We start from the raw sequence: 15,903 nt of genomic DNA, 5'->3' as shown, positions 1-15,903 counted from the left end.
ACTACGCACCATAGCAAAAAGGTGTCCCGTTCCTTCTGTGAAAGTACTCTTTGAAAGGATTTATTAATTGATTTGAATAATTATGATATTTCAGTCTGGACTTAAGGAATTAGCTTCATCAGATTGATTTGCATTGCAGTATGGTTTCTTTCACTGCAGGATTCTAGAATATTCTACAAATTTTCAACATGTGCAACTCAGAAGACTGGAATGGCTTCAGTTGTTTTGGAATTTTGTTCACTTATAAGGAAAAACTGTTTTAATCTACATTTATACACTACAAGTCACTCTATGGTGTGTAATGGTGGTTACTTTATGTACCATTGTTTGCAACTAAAAACCTAATTTTTGCTTCTTGTGTTCTCTGCACGTGTTAAGTGTAAAGCTAAAAATGAAAGGGAGATCAGAAAATTAATTAATATCTTTGATATAAGAAACACTATATCATCTTAATTACGAGCTGAAAAAATTATGTCCTTACATTATGCGTTTCATCTTATATTGATCACTTCACCTCTGTTCTTATTATTGTTTATAATGTTGAATACAAAGTTTAGAACGAAGACAATTCATAAGTGAATTCAGTGAAAGAGTAAATATAACTTTATTCCGTTAAAAACAATCAAATTTGTTTCCAACTACAATCCAAGATGGGTTAAGTTCTGCCAACTGAACATACGATCATTTAAAGCTGCTTATCAATACATGTGACTGCTGAGTGTGAGTGTGAGTGTTCAATTTAAAAGCCAAGTTTGAAATTGCAACAGCCATGGACAGTGTAACCCAATACACACTCTCCTAGGGAGCAGTTGTTGATTTGCACAGCTAGCAGAGAGAGGGTAGCAGAGTACACAATAAGACGTTAATGGAAATTTCAAGCAAGACAAATTCCTATCTCTAACAGTGAATGTGTCTCCATTACATACTATTCCTATGTACACTGAGTCACCTTTAGGTGTTAAAATGTACAAAATATCTTCACAGTATTCTGATTATAAAAAATGGCAATAAAAATAATAACTTAAGACAAAAATCAGGCTGATTGTAAAAATAGTTTTGAAAAGCTGGTGATTCTACGTGGCCCATCTTAGTACATCTGTCACACTATTGCAGAGAAAAGCTTTAGTAACTACTACAGTAAAAGCTCTATTTATGATCACAGAACAAGAGCTAGACTTAATTTACTCACCTGAGAAAACTGAAACAGACATTAGAATTAATATTTGCTACTACATAAATCAAACTGTATAACAAATTAATAGAGATAACTGAAGACTGTGAGTCAAGAATGAATTTTCATTCTGTTCTGGAGCGTGCACTAATCTGAAACTGTGTACCGGTCCAGTAGTCGAACATGGGACCTTGTCTTGTTCCACCAATTAAGGTTTTCAAGCATGACTCATGACTCACCAACCTAGCTTTTTTAAGGAGTACTGACAGAAGTAAAGCTGTGATGGCGAGTTGTGAGTTAGGTTCAGTAAAGCACTTTGGACGCAAAGGACATTGGTTCCAACTTCAGCTCCCCATCCAGCACAGAGTTTTAACCTGCCAAGAAATTTGAAATTAGTGCACACTTTGCTGGAGTGTGAAAATTCAATCTGGAGACAATCCCCTAAGCCATTTGCCAGTAATATATTTTCTTCCAGGAATGCTAGCCTTGCAATGCATGCATGAGAACTTGCTTGAAGTCTGAACAGCAGGAGAAGAGATAATGCAGTAAGTAAAGCTGTGAGGGCAAGTCAAGAGTTGTGCTTGCATAGTTAAGCCAGGAAATCTCCCAGGTTCGAGTTCTGGATCTGCACACAGTCTTACTCTGTTAGGGAGTTTAAAAACTGAGATGTTTAAAAAAGTAATTAAAGCATACCCCTAAAATCATGCACAATGTGTGGTAACAGAATTACTTCAAAAGGGTTTGGTAAAAATTAAAAAGTAAAGACTCTCTATTATTCTACAATTTAACTTCAGAGTAGTATGCATGTTACCGAAAAATTGTGTGCCCAATATCTGTGAGGATGAAATTCATTCATCATCTTGAGCTCAGCATCTCCTTCAGTATGGGGGAATACTGATTGTTTTTCAGACAGACAAATGGGAACACACAGATAACTGATTGGAGATCAAAATGGTTCAAATGGCTCTGAGCACTATGGGACTTAACATCTGTGGTTATCAGTCACCTAGAACTTAGAACTACTTAAACCTAACTAACCTAAGGACATCACACACACATCCATGCCCGAGGCAGGATTCGAACCTGCGACTGTAGCGGTCAAGCGGTTCCAGACTGAAGCACCTAGAACCACATGACCACACCGGCCGGCAACTGATTGGAGAATCATTATCATCAGTTCAGTTCTGGTGTCAGCCAAAAGGATGAGTGTGCAAAACATAAAATGTTTGCAGTGATTTGAGACTTGAATAAATAGGGTAACATTAAAGGTAAGCACAGGCCACTGTCACTGTCAGTAAAATTCTCCAGGGTATGTGACCACATTGTCAATTTATAAAATTCTCCGACATTTCAGCCAATGTTGCAAATGGTCTTCCTCAGCAAAACACCCCCAGGAAGGTCATTTGCTATAGAACTTTATATATGGCAATGTGGTCACATACCCTGAAGATTTTTATTGACAGTATAACATTAGTTTTGAGTTAACCAGATTTCTAAATATTTATATGTATACATGTTTTTTAACGTTTAATAATGTGTCTAACATTATTTTATATTTACCTGTGGAATAATAAAGAATTAACTAACTACATTTTCCACTAATGCTATTTGCGGGTAACATAAACTTATTGACATTCAAATGTGCAATTAAGCAAAAGGTGCATAGAGCTCCTGTGGCCTTATTAAATACACTCCTGGAAATTGAAATAAGAACACCGCGAATTCATTGTCCCAGGAAGGGGAAACTTTATTGACACATTCCTGGGGTCAGATACATCACATGATCACACTGACAGAACCACAGGCACATAGACACAGGCAACAGAGCATGCACAATGTCGGCACTAGTACAGTGTATATCCACCTTTCGCAGCAATGCACGCTGCTATTCTCCCATGGAGACGATCGTAGAGATGCTGGATGTAGTCCTGTGGAACGGCTTGCCATGCCATTTCCACCTGGCGCCTCAGTTGGACCAGCGTTCGTGCTGGACGTGCAGACCGCATGAGACGACGCTTCATCCAGTCCCAAACATGCTCAATGGGGGACAGATCCGGTGATCTTTCTGGCCAGGGTAGTTGACTTACACCTTCTAGAGCACGTTGGGTGGCACGGGATACATGCGGACGTGCATTGTCCTGTTGGAACAGCAAGTTCCCTTGCCGGTCTAGGAATGGTAGAACGATGGGTTCGATGACGGTTTGGATGTACCGTGCACTATTCAGTGTCCCCTCGACGATCACCAGTGGTGTACGGCCAGTGTAGGAGATCGCTCCCCACACCATGATGCCAGGTGTTGGCCCTGTGTGCCTCGGTCGTATGCAGTCCTGATTGTGGCGTTCACCTGCACGGCGCCAAACACGCATACGACCATCATTGGCACCAAGGCAGAAGCGACTCTCATCGCTGAAGACGACACGTCTCCATTCGTCCCTCCATTCACGCCTGTCGCGACACCACTGGAGGCGGGCTGCACGATGTTGGGGCGTGAGCGGAAGACGGCCTAACGGTGTGCGGGACCGTAGCCCAGCTTCATGGAGACGGTTGCGAATGGTCCTCGCCGATACCCCAGGAGCAACAGTGTCCCTAATTTGCTGGGAAGTGGCGGTGCGGTCCCCTACGGCACTGCGTAGGATCCTATGGTCTTGGCGTGCATCCGTGCGTCGCTGCGGTCCGGTCCCAGGTCGACGGGCACGTGCACCTTCCGCCGACCACTGGCGACAACGTCGATGTACTGTGGAGACCTCACGCCCCACGTGTTGAGCAATTCGGCGGTACGTCCACCCGGCCTCCCGCATGCCCACTATAAGCCCTCGCTCAAAGTCCGTCAACTGCACATACGGTTCACGTCCACGCTGTCGCGGCATGCTACCAGTGTTAAAGACTGCGATGGAGCTCCGTATGCCACGGCAAACTGGCTGACACTGACGGCGGCGGTGCACAAATGCTGCGCAGCTAGCGCCATTCGACGGCCAACACCGCGGTTCCTGGTGTGTCCGCTGTGGCGTGCGTGTGATCATTGCTTGTACAGCCCTCTCGCGGTGTCCGGAGCAAGTATGGTGGGTCTGACAGACCGGTGTCAATGTGTTCTTTTTTCCATTTCCAGGAGTGTAGGTTGAACAAGTTTGTCATGAAGAAATTCTTCCTGGATGGCTGTCAGAAATTTAGTATTTCATATATTTAATTTTATGTACTCCTCAGTGATAAAAGAAACACAACATAGTCCCATTATGACATGGTTTATTATTGTAAATGATACAATATAAATGAAAGCATATTAATTCTTTGGGTTCATAGTTCTGGTATTAAAACACACACACACACACACACACACACACACACACACACACACACACACACACTTCATTAGAATACAAATTTTGTACTAGTATTTTTACAGCCTATGGGTACACAATAATTTAGTAAAGCACAAAATACATTCCATTCCACTATGCTGCCAGGCCCCTCAGGTTGTTTGCCAACTTTTGTGTCTTATAATCACTGCGCAGTTGTATAAAATTTAGAAGTACTGAACGGTCCAGTCCAGCCTGGAAAGGGAAATCAGAACCATAAATTTGAGTCTGATATCATCTGTGATACACACAAAAAATTCGGACTTTATGTACTCACCAACTGATCACCATTACACACTTGCTTCAGATTCTCAGGTTTGACGAGCAACAGATTACAAAGTGCATGTAATGTGTCAAAGAGTGTATTTACCAAAGGGATTTTAAATTCTTTCACACATTTACGATACTCATTTACATCGCAAATTGCACACATAGCACCTACAACAAAGTAAAATTAGTTATAATTTCTGTCTCCTTGGCTTTTAATATTTTGTTTCTTCACACACCTACAACTGACAAATTAAGAAAGTACATATCTGACTCATCAATATAAACAAAATACGCAAAAACAGAAAACAGTATAGTATGTGTCAATATTATGAAAAGGATAGTTGCTACTCATCATATAGTCGAGATGCTGAGTCAAAGACAGGCACAACAACAGATCCTTTGGGAAAGCATGAAAAGTCACAGCAAAAAGATTGTCAGAAAAAGAGCTTTCAGCCAATAAGGCCTTCGTCGGAGATAGAAAACACACACACACACACACACACACACACACACACACACACACACACACACACACACACACACATGGCCGCAGTCTTTGGCTGTTGAGGCCACACTTTAGGCAGTGTGTATGTTCTATCTCCAGCAAAGGCGTTGTTGGCCGAAAGCTCATTTTCTGAAAGTCTTTTTGTTGTGCCTATCCATGACTTAGCATCTCTGCTATATGCTGAGTAGTGATTATCCTTTTCATAAATTGTTACATTCCATCCTAGATTTTTCATTGTTGAGTATAGTATGTGTAGCAAACACTAACAAACAAAAACATTTATTGTATCTGCAACCACAATAACATGAATATGGAATGGCTGTGTGTAGAACATTATTAAATGTAAGTTAGAGATTTAACAAAACAAAAAGTTCTAGCATATGCACATTCATTATTATAAGTAATGTAACAAAAAGGATTATATCTTTCAATATTTTAATGGGCTAAACTGAGACAAAAGTTAATTTGATAATAATTGTTCCGTCCTCATGAAGGGTGGGTTTGTCAAATGGGGATAAATTGCAGGAAATGATTCCTCAGAAAATAAGGAGCAAAAAGGTCCTATGTACATATGCCAAGAACTGCATGGTGCATATACTACATGGTGCTTATTAATTCATCACACCTGTAGAGTGCATGACACGCTGATATGAGACCACCATTATACACAAGGTGTTAGAGGGACTCATCATGAGCCCCTAATCATGTGTGAACATGCCATAGCAGTGACTGACCCTCACATACAAATGTGTCCTCCTGCAACCAAATGTCATCATACCAGTATGAATGAATGTTCCAGTGTCAGAATGGGCTTCGCATATACAACTTCTTTCACATGCCCCAATAGATTGAGGTCCAGTGACCTGGTGGGCCTTGTGAGCGGATCAGCTAGGACTGTTGCATCAGATGGTTGGAATACAGGATGTCGAGATGCCTCCCCATTACCCATTGTACCACCAAAGGCACATTCTCCAGCATGCGAGGCAGGGTCAAGTGCAGATATGCCTCGTCTGTTAGGCGCTGTGTAAGGATGACTGAGGCAGTTTCCTATAATCCCCACCCACACAATGAGGCTGAACCAGTGCTGAAGGTTTGCTGCAGCCATACCACAGGGGTTCCCCATAGAACACAGGTGAGTGTTGTGAAGGTTGACAATACTGCTCCTCATAAAGGTAGTCTCTTCTGTGGGCAGAATTGAGGACAGAACTCGCAGCGCCATGCTCCTGTGTAGGGTGTCCATTCATCCCATTTTTCCCGGGACAGTTCTGTTTTTACCAAAATGTCCCGCTGTCCCGAAAGTTTTTTTGGGGACACTCAAATGTCCCGTTTTTTTTTTTTTTTAATGATTCTCCTTGGCTAGAGTATTTTACGCTACTGGTTGTTTGACTTGCTATTAACTGTGCAATTATTTACGCTAGGAAGCGTGTGATGACTTTCAGCATACCCCAAACATGTACCGAACTGTCAAAAATCGCAAGTAATTTTAAACGCACTATAGGTTATGAATAACAACGAAGATTCTTCTCTTCTAAATCGATCCACTGAATCCGTCCTTTCAGTCCAGAGATACTCTACACCACTGATACTTGCTCTCTGGCTTTCCTCACCACACTGTTAATGTTTTGCACTGTGCAATCACTGTTTCATTATGCCAAAACGAAAGTGTAATTTTAACAGCAATATAAAAAGCGAGTTTCCTTTTATCACTGGTAGTGGAGAAACTGTAGAATGTACATTGTGCAGATCAAAATTTGCTATTGGTCATGGTGGAAGGTCTGACACTGTGAATCACATTAAGATGAAGAAACATCGCATGAGTGATGAAACGAAAAGAGCAAATAAATGCGTGAGTGACTACAATGTAAACTTAAAATCAGTAACAGAAATGGATAGGCAGTTAGCAGCACAAGAAGCTACGTTTGCATACCACAGTGCAATGCATAACAATAGCTTTAAGTCAATGGATTGTACTACAGCAGTTGTTAAAAAACTTTTCAATCCTAAATTCATATGCGGACACACAAAATATAATGCAATCATTTCAAATGTTATTGCACCATATGCAGCTCAGCAGGTTTTAAATGAAAAGTGCTGTAATGATTGATACATCGAATCATCCTGATTTGGTTCCTCTCTTCATCAGGGATTTTCACTCTGAAAACGGCATCACAGTGAAAGTGCTCGAATTGGTTAATTTAGCTGGAGGTTTTAAAGAAATATGATCTTGAGGGAAAGGTGATTGCAGTTTCTGCAGACAACACTAACACCAATTTTGGTGGTAAGCAGAGGAAAGGAAAAAACAATTTGATCTATAAACTGCAACAGAACACAGTGAATAATATAGTAGGTGTTGGCTGTCCAGCACATGTGGTGCACAATTTCTTACAAACTGGCTCAGATTGCCTACCCATCGACTGCCAATTAATTGCAAAGAAAATATACCAGCATTTCCACATATATACAGTAAGGGTTGAATCTCTGACGTCATTCTGTAAGTTTACTAACACTGAATACAAAACTGTAGTTGGGCAAAGCAAGACAAGGTGGCTATCTGTGCTACCAGTATTGGAATGAATTGTAGAGATATTTCCTGCTTTGAAAGCATATTCCATTTCCCTTGATAAGTGTCCTGTTATCCTTAAACAATTCTTTGATAACCCTGTGTCTATTGTTCTTCTACATTTTCTTGTTAGCCAGCTAAAACCTTTCTCCACGACAATTAAATGTATTGAGAAACAAGAAATCACAATAGTGGAAGTTTATCAAGAAACAAACAAATTATTGGGAAAATTACAATGTAGAAAATCTGAAGGATTTCTCACATCCTTTGTACATGAGACTCTAAGAAAGCTGGAAGAAGAGGGTGGAATTACTGTAGAACAATTTCATATTTATGCTGACATCTTCTATGACTCTTGCACTGAGTATATTAACGAATGGTGTTTACCATTTTTCACACCTTTTAAAGCATTTGACCAGATTAATACTGAAAAGGAGCAGCTACAGGGGAAGGATATTCAGGACTCTTGTGTTTTTGTTAAAAGTATTGTACCAAATTTTCTTGTTGATGAAGACGAACTGTTTGATGAATTTTCATGTGCACAGAACTTAATAAAAAGTGAAGAAGGAGACAAATAAAGTGTTAGTGCAACGTGGTGTAAAATATTTGCTTATTTCAAAAGTAAAAACATTAACATGAAAAACATGATTCATTTGGTGGAGTTTTGTCTGGCAATTCCTGGGTCAAATGCTGCTGTGGTACGTGTGTTTTCGTTAGTGAACTCTTTGTGGTAAGATGAAAAAAAAAAAAAACAGAATGAAAGTTGAAACAGTGAGGGCCTTGCTCATTGTCAAAACACACTTTAATGGTGTATCATGTACTGACTTTTATGATACAATTTCAAACGAAAATGCACTTCTTGATAAAGTACATAGAAGTGAAAAGTACGGTGATAGTGTGGCAGAATAATTGTAAAAAGGGATCTGGGATCACTGAGTGCACGTTGTAAAGGTAAACTTGTATGTGTATTAAATTTAGTCAATATAAATGTCTCCTTTTTCAATGAAAATGAAATGGACACCCTATGCCTGTGCCATCAACCAGATGTAACCTTTGCAGCAGAGGCAAGTCTGTAAGTAATAGGGCCTGCACGCATTGCAAGTGGTATGGATTAAAAAGTTAGGCGGCATGCCATGAATATGAGAGATGTATTTTAAGATAATCAGAACTATTTGGTTTAATATGATCCTAGAAAGTCCTGAGTGGAACACAAACAATGGCAGGAGTAGAGGCAACCAGTCACAATATAGTTGAGTGATCAACAGCCACATCAAAATGGTTAAAAGCTTTGGTGATTTTTTTCACCAATATCCTTCTTCAGAACTCTCTCTCTCTCTCTCTCTCTCTCTCACACACACACACACACACACACACACACACACACACACACACACATACATATTCATGCTTGATTACAAGGTCCCACAGTTGGCATTGTGTCATCTCTCTGATGATGCAAACATTTTAAGAAATCTCTGACTTCCTGCAAAATGTTTCTTAGTTGTTACTTATTGTTCATCTACTACCTAAGTTGATGACATGTCATGTATATACAACATAAGCATCTGGTTTATTTTCTCCACACTCTTATTGTTACCAATTATGCATCTTATCAAATTTTCATTATATATTCCAATATCCTTTTCTGCACATTTCCAAATATACTGCCAGGGCAGGGGGGGGGGGGGGGGGGGGGGGGAGAAGAAGAAGTAATTGGAAATGTGGAAGTAAACAAAATGAAACTTTATGGGTTGAGACAGAATGTTTTTTGTTACTGCAGTGATTACAAAACTAAGTCAAATTTACAGAGAACTCGGGCAGTATGAGCCCATATCAGTATAATCTTGCTCCTCCTCTGGCCTGGATTCATAAACTAATTTGGTTGGGAAGAGAGTCATAAAGCCACTGTATCTCTGATGTCCGAGCTGGTCCCACACATGCTCTATTGGAGACAGATCTGGGGATCTTGCATCTTGCTGGCCACTGGAGTACCTAATCATTATCATTATCATTATCATAATCATCATCATCATAATCATCATCATCATGAATCCATAGTAACACATACCGTGTGTGGTTGAGCATTGTCCTGTAGAAAAATGGTACAATGATACAGTAGCATACGAGGTAACATATGAGTACACTGGATGTCTATGACATACTGCTGTGACATCAGAGTTTCCCCAATCACTGCCAGCCATGACTTTGAAGTCATACCCAATAGCTCCCACAACCTTGATGCGGAGAATGGAACCCCACCCCAGGTCAATGTCATACTTGCTGACAGTAGTCATTGAGGGTAGTGCTGAACCACATTTCATCACTGAATACAATGTAATGCTATTCATCAGCAGTCCATGCTTCCTAGTCTGTGTAGTGTTAAGAGCAGCCTATGCATATGGATGGTAATTCCCTCACCTGACTGCTGCTATTCTCCTAGCAATGGTGTGGAATGACAAAGAATGTTGTAGATAGGCCATTACTTTTTCTTGGATGGCAGGTGTGGACGTGAAGGTGTTACACTGTGCTTGGTGCACAATACAGTGACCTCTTTTGTCATCAGTTGTGGTCGACTGGAACTTTGACAAGTATGCTGGTCCTCATGTTCTCATGCAGTCCAACATTAGACCACTCACACCTGAATGCCCCACAAATATAAGTATTGCATGATTCAACCAGCCAGCCAAATGCACACAAATAATGAGGCTTTTTTCAAACTCTGTCAGCTGCTGGTAACGCTGCCTCACATGAGTATGAGGCATCTTGAATAGTGGTGGGGGGACTAGAAATGTGATTAATAAAAATTTGCTACTTAAATAATTAAAAGGAAATTTTTGAAAGAATGATTGAAAAGGGATTGAAAAATACTCATATTCCGGGTGAACTTTAACTGGCACTAATATAAACAGACCTTCAATACTGAATACATATATTCATTCAATACCTAACATTTGTAAATTTACGCACACCAATTTTTTGTTACTGCTACTGTACATGAAGATTGGTATGACAATACTGGTTACAGATTGCCCCTCCTCAGCTCAGGCGAATTCTTCTTTATTATCTTCGATCCTCTTGATGCAGGATTCTCGGTGCATCGTGGAATAATAAATAGGTAATAACTTTGTGAATAAACTTTGCTATCTTGATAACACTTTTACTGTACAATTGGAATATACATGTTTTACAATATTAAAATGACGGAACTCGCAATATGTCTGAAAAATGAAGAGAATCTTTCACCTTGATTTGTTTCTGACCCTATAGTATCGCTGGTATATATGTATAAAAAGAAAAGAATGAGATGAAAAGAAAATAATAATAATAATAATAATAATAATAATATGGTACTTCACAGTTTCTAGGTTCTTCACAGTGGTCAATCAACATCTGTCACTGTTCAGGCTCCTTACTAGAGTCCTGCATGACCGAGTAAGCGAGCACAAAATACGAGATGGCGCATGCACAGCCTAACTGGATAGGCTGCCCGCACTACTTCTTGTGTCCGAGCATAGAAGCCGTGACCGAGTACGTAGCACGTAACTTCAAACACATTACAGGTGTCATTATCCGTGTGAGACTGCAGCCAGTACAGGCTTCTCATTTGTGGTCTCTCTCTCTCTCTCTCTCTATAATCATGCAGCGCGAGGAAGCCAGTGCAGTTAAGACATAAGATTGAAACCAATGTTTACACATTGAAGAAATGGGAAGGTCTAAAAAGCCAAGTATGGAGTACATTTCTGTTGGTTGTAGATGAAAACAGTGCATCTACTGGCTACATATTGTGCATAAACTGCTCCACATTATTGGTTTCCAGTCGGGAACCACTCATTTAAAGAAACAGTTGCAAGAAACCTCGCAAAGATACAGCACCTTCAAGGATACCGGCAGTAATAAAAAATACTATTACAGCAAAGTGTGTTGCAATGTGTGCTAAAGATATGAGACCTTTTAATGCTATTTCCGGTGAAGGTTTCAGAGAACTAGGCCAAGAATTAATACATCTAGGTGCGCATTACGGAGAAGTTAACGTGGCAGACGTCACGCCACATTCCTCTACTATAAGCAGACATGTCAAAGACCAAGCTGATGCAATATGAAACAGCATAATGCCTTCTGTTATTGTGGAAGTTATTAATAAAACATGTGCTGCAACAGTTGATATGTGGACTGATTCGCATAGTCGGGTGCACTATTTGACACTTACAACACATTACACTAACACAGATTGGTCTCTTGTAAACAATGTTTTATTTACAACAAAGTTCCCGGATGTTAAGAAGACAGGAGTAAATATTATGAAGGAAATTGAAGAGAGGATGGCTGATTGGGACATTTTGCTGGACATGTTGCACAGTTTTGTTTTTGTCTCCGACCAGGGTGCCAGTGTAATAAAGACTTTGGAAAATCACGAAAGGTTCCTTGTGCTGCTCATTGTATAAACACAGCACATAGCCATACTTACGATGAAGATAACTTCTTGTTAAATCATGCCCCGAACATCACATCAACAATAAATACTGCAAAATGCATTGTAAGGTACACTAAGAAAATAGGCCTCTGCTCTTCTTTGAAATCATCGTTGAAACAAGAGGTCTGCACACGCTGGAACAGCTTGTACATTATGCTGGAATCCTTACACACTCACTATAACGAAGTTTCTGTTTCTACTTTGCTGACGGAAAAGGACTCCGCTTAAGATTGCAAGGATATGATAATGAGCTTGCAGGAAAAACTGCACATTTTCTGAGACCATTTAAAGAGGCCACGGATGAATTAGAAGGCGAAAAAGAACCAACAGTCCAGTTAGTTGTTCTTTGATTTCACAAACTGCAACAAATTTGCAGTGTCAATGACACTGACCGTCAGGTGAGTAATTACTGCAGTTAAAAGCACTGTTTCATTATGATACGCAATAGATTTATAATTAACTAGCGTAATTAATGTGTACTAACAGATATGTATTTTTTAACAGGAGGTACAAAGGATTAAAAATCGAGCTTTGACTTTCGTTTATGAGAAGATTGTGATCACTTCCAGACATAAAATTGCTGCATTTCTTTGGCCGTCTTTCCGTGATCTTAATATGCTTGAAATAAATGAAAAGCACGAAATTCTTAGCAATGTGCGACAAATGTGTGCTACTTACGCAGGTACAACATGCAATCATTAACATAATCGCTTTTGCATAGTTAGTGGATAGTGTATTATAGAGGAACGGGAATGTTATAATTCGTATAATATTTCATTAACATAAAACACCTCATTTTTGTGGGGACATTTCGATGATTTCCACGTCAGTTCTGTATTACTTGTCTTTTTTGTTTATTATCATAGATCCTTCAAGTACTGTGTCATCACCACCCAGAAAGAGAGATCGTTTCAAGGAATGGAGGAACAACAGATCATCCGCAGCAGATGAAGTAGATCTCTACATTTCAATGCACCCCGGAGATGATGATGATATCTTAAACTGGTGGAGCAGACATGAAACAGATCTGCCAGGCCTGGCTGCAGTTGTAAGACGTATTTTATGTATCCTAGCAACAAGCGCACCTAGTGAAAGATGCTTTAGTAAAGCCGGCATGTTACTAACAAATCACCGCAGCCAATTAAATCCAGAACGCATTAGTGATTTACTACTGATGAACAATAACTATAATTTTGTTTCTTTTGCAAACAAGTGAAAAGTATGACAAGTTACGTCTGTAAATGTTTAATGTTCTTTGTGTGCTTTCTTTATGAAGATGGTTGTCTTCTAGACTACAGGGACAGCACTTATTTAATGTTTCCTATTAATGAAAGGAAAAATATATCTTGCACTGTCCTGTGCAAATCCAATGCCCCCCCCCCCCCCCCCCCCTCTCTCTCTCTCTCTCTCTCTCTCTCTCTCTCTCTCTCTCTCTCTCTCTCTCTCTCTCTCTCTCACACACACACACACACACACACACACACACACACACACACACACAATGTATCTGTCTCTGTCTCTCTCTCTTTTAATACAAAAGTAACGTTCCCAAGAACGGGTACGTGACACAGCTAAATTCATAAAGCACTTGGAAACTAAAATGATATTTCAATACAGTCGCGGATAGAAGACGAGTCTCATTTGCATACAGGACATCGAATGATTTATGAAAAGATGGAAGTTTTATCCCCAGCATAATCTTTCTGGGATTGCGTCATTAAGGAAGCAATACATACCCGTACAACCGATAACCTCACCAATAAGGATGCGGGATTTCAACTGAGCACAGCCTGGAATCCTGCATTGGCTGCTATTAAATCACGATGTGAAAATCAAGACCTCTGATAACAGGTCCATCATAACTTTGGTCTAGTGTGGCCGCTGGTAAGTAACGTCTGGCTGCACTGTTGGCAAATGCAACATACAGTGCATGCACAGGAGAGCCGCTCTGTGATTTTTGGCAGTTTGAGTTTGAATATGGCACCATCCATCTGCAAATCATTGCACATGCGCGATTTGCGTACCTGCACATTCTCCACGCACGTGTTCTAGAAATGGGGGGTCAACGTGCAGATACCATCAGTTATACCTAGCCACCAGCAAGGTAGAACCACCTGAAAATGTCACACAGTTTCTCCGAGGAAATATTGTGGAATTTGCACAACATGACCCGGCGGCAAACCCTTGAAGACTATTTACAACACTAAACATGTTCGAGGCTAATGTACTCTGGTGGCCATTCTATATATTACAGAGAACTGCATTTCTTATCATTTATGTACCACTGATATATCCGATCATGTGTTCGGGGTGCCTTAATTTTTACTTTTCTTTTACATTTTTTGTCATTATCATCAATGTACTGCTATGCATTACATAATTATAGCCATTTGTAATGCTATAATCATTTTAATTGACTAGTATTTGCTCAAAATTCTGGCTCTCTCTTTAACAGTTGCCTAGTTCCATTTAATATCCATTTTTTCATGCCCACAACATCTTTTATGATTTGTTTGAGTATCAATGTTACATTAACAGACCCTTTCATCTATGTAGGTATAATCTTTGTTTTCTAAGATTCAGAACTTTTGGAATACCGGCTGTGAAATGAAGATGACCCTGAGACACTTACCTGCAGTGTTGAACTGAAACTGTTGTAAATGTTCATATATAACCCGATGGAAACGCGTACCCAGTTCAAACATCAATGATTCAACATTTTTTCCATCTAGGCTGTCACGAATGCGCTCTACCATTGCACCCATGTATTGCACAACGGCTAAACAGGCCTGCCAATGAAACCATATGAAATCATTAACAGTGCGGTGTATTAGAAAAAGTTAATTCTACACAAGCAAATGAATGAGTACAGATAACCAGTCACCATATAGCCGAAACACTGGGCAATAAATAAGTAAGAACTGGAGCAGAGTAGCATAGCTTATGACTTGCAATGATGTTTCCAGAATCCCCCTCCCAACACCCCCCCCCCCCCTTCCACAACGTATTATCAGTTATATGATAAATAGAGGGTAAGTGAACTGGTGGTTTCAGAGAAGGGAGGGAAAAGGACTACCAGATGGAGACAGGGATAACAAGTGAAAGAGATAAGATATATATAGTACCAAAGAGTGTTCACTTCCATAGTGGCAGAGGTGATGGTGTATGCCATGATGCATCAGGATGGGGTGAGGTATGTAAGGGAGGGACAGAGCATAATAAGAGTGGAGGAAGATAGCTAAAGTACTGTGATAAGGACAAAGTGAGGTTGTGTGGACTAAGAAGCCGAAATATGGGAAAAGGATTGAAACAGAAGATAAATGTGCAGGACAGAATTAGAATAAGCTGGGTGAGTGCATGGGCTAGGTATTGACAAGGAGATTTGGTAGGTTCAATGGGAGGCAGAAAATTGCCTTGTGAGTGATGGAAATGATTTTGGGGAGGATATGCCTAATTTCAGAGAATAATAAAAATACAGTTTCAGCTCTGACAGATGGTGTGGTTCAGAAGCAAGAGGTCCAACATACTGGGGGACAAGCTGCTGCCATCTGCAGATACTGCCAACCTTTGTGT

The 15,903-nt window shown here is 40.1% G+C and overlaps 1 protein-coding gene across 1 annotated transcript in view; it reads right to left on the bottom strand.

Annotated features, from left to right (window-relative positions):
* Nucleotides 1-4,394: 4,394 nt before the first annotated feature.
* The window catches only part of LOC126467493 (exocyst complex component 5), a 112,920-nt gene continuing 101,411 nt past the window's right edge, over nt 4,395-15,903 (bottom strand). Inside the window, exons 15-17 of the mRNA XM_050096466.1 lie at nt 14,963-15,119; nt 4,802-4,962; nt 4,395-4,719 (exon numbers count right to left, since the gene is read on the bottom strand). Of these exons, the coding sequence (XP_049952423.1) occupies nt 4,621-4,719; nt 4,802-4,962; nt 14,963-15,119 (417 nt within the window). The 3' untranslated portion in view covers nt 4,395-4,620. The remainder of the gene's footprint in view (nt 4,720-4,801; nt 4,963-14,962; nt 15,120-15,903) is intronic.

The sequence above is a fragment of the Schistocerca serialis genome, chromosome 1, assembly GCF_023864345.2.
Source record: "Schistocerca serialis cubense isolate TAMUIC-IGC-003099 chromosome 1, iqSchSeri2.2, whole genome shotgun sequence".
Lineage (NCBI taxonomy): Eukaryota > Metazoa > Arthropoda > Insecta > Orthoptera > Acrididae > Schistocerca > Schistocerca serialis.
The sequence above is the reverse complement of the archived record's forward strand: the minus strand, read 5'-3'. Positions and strand labels throughout refer to the sequence as shown.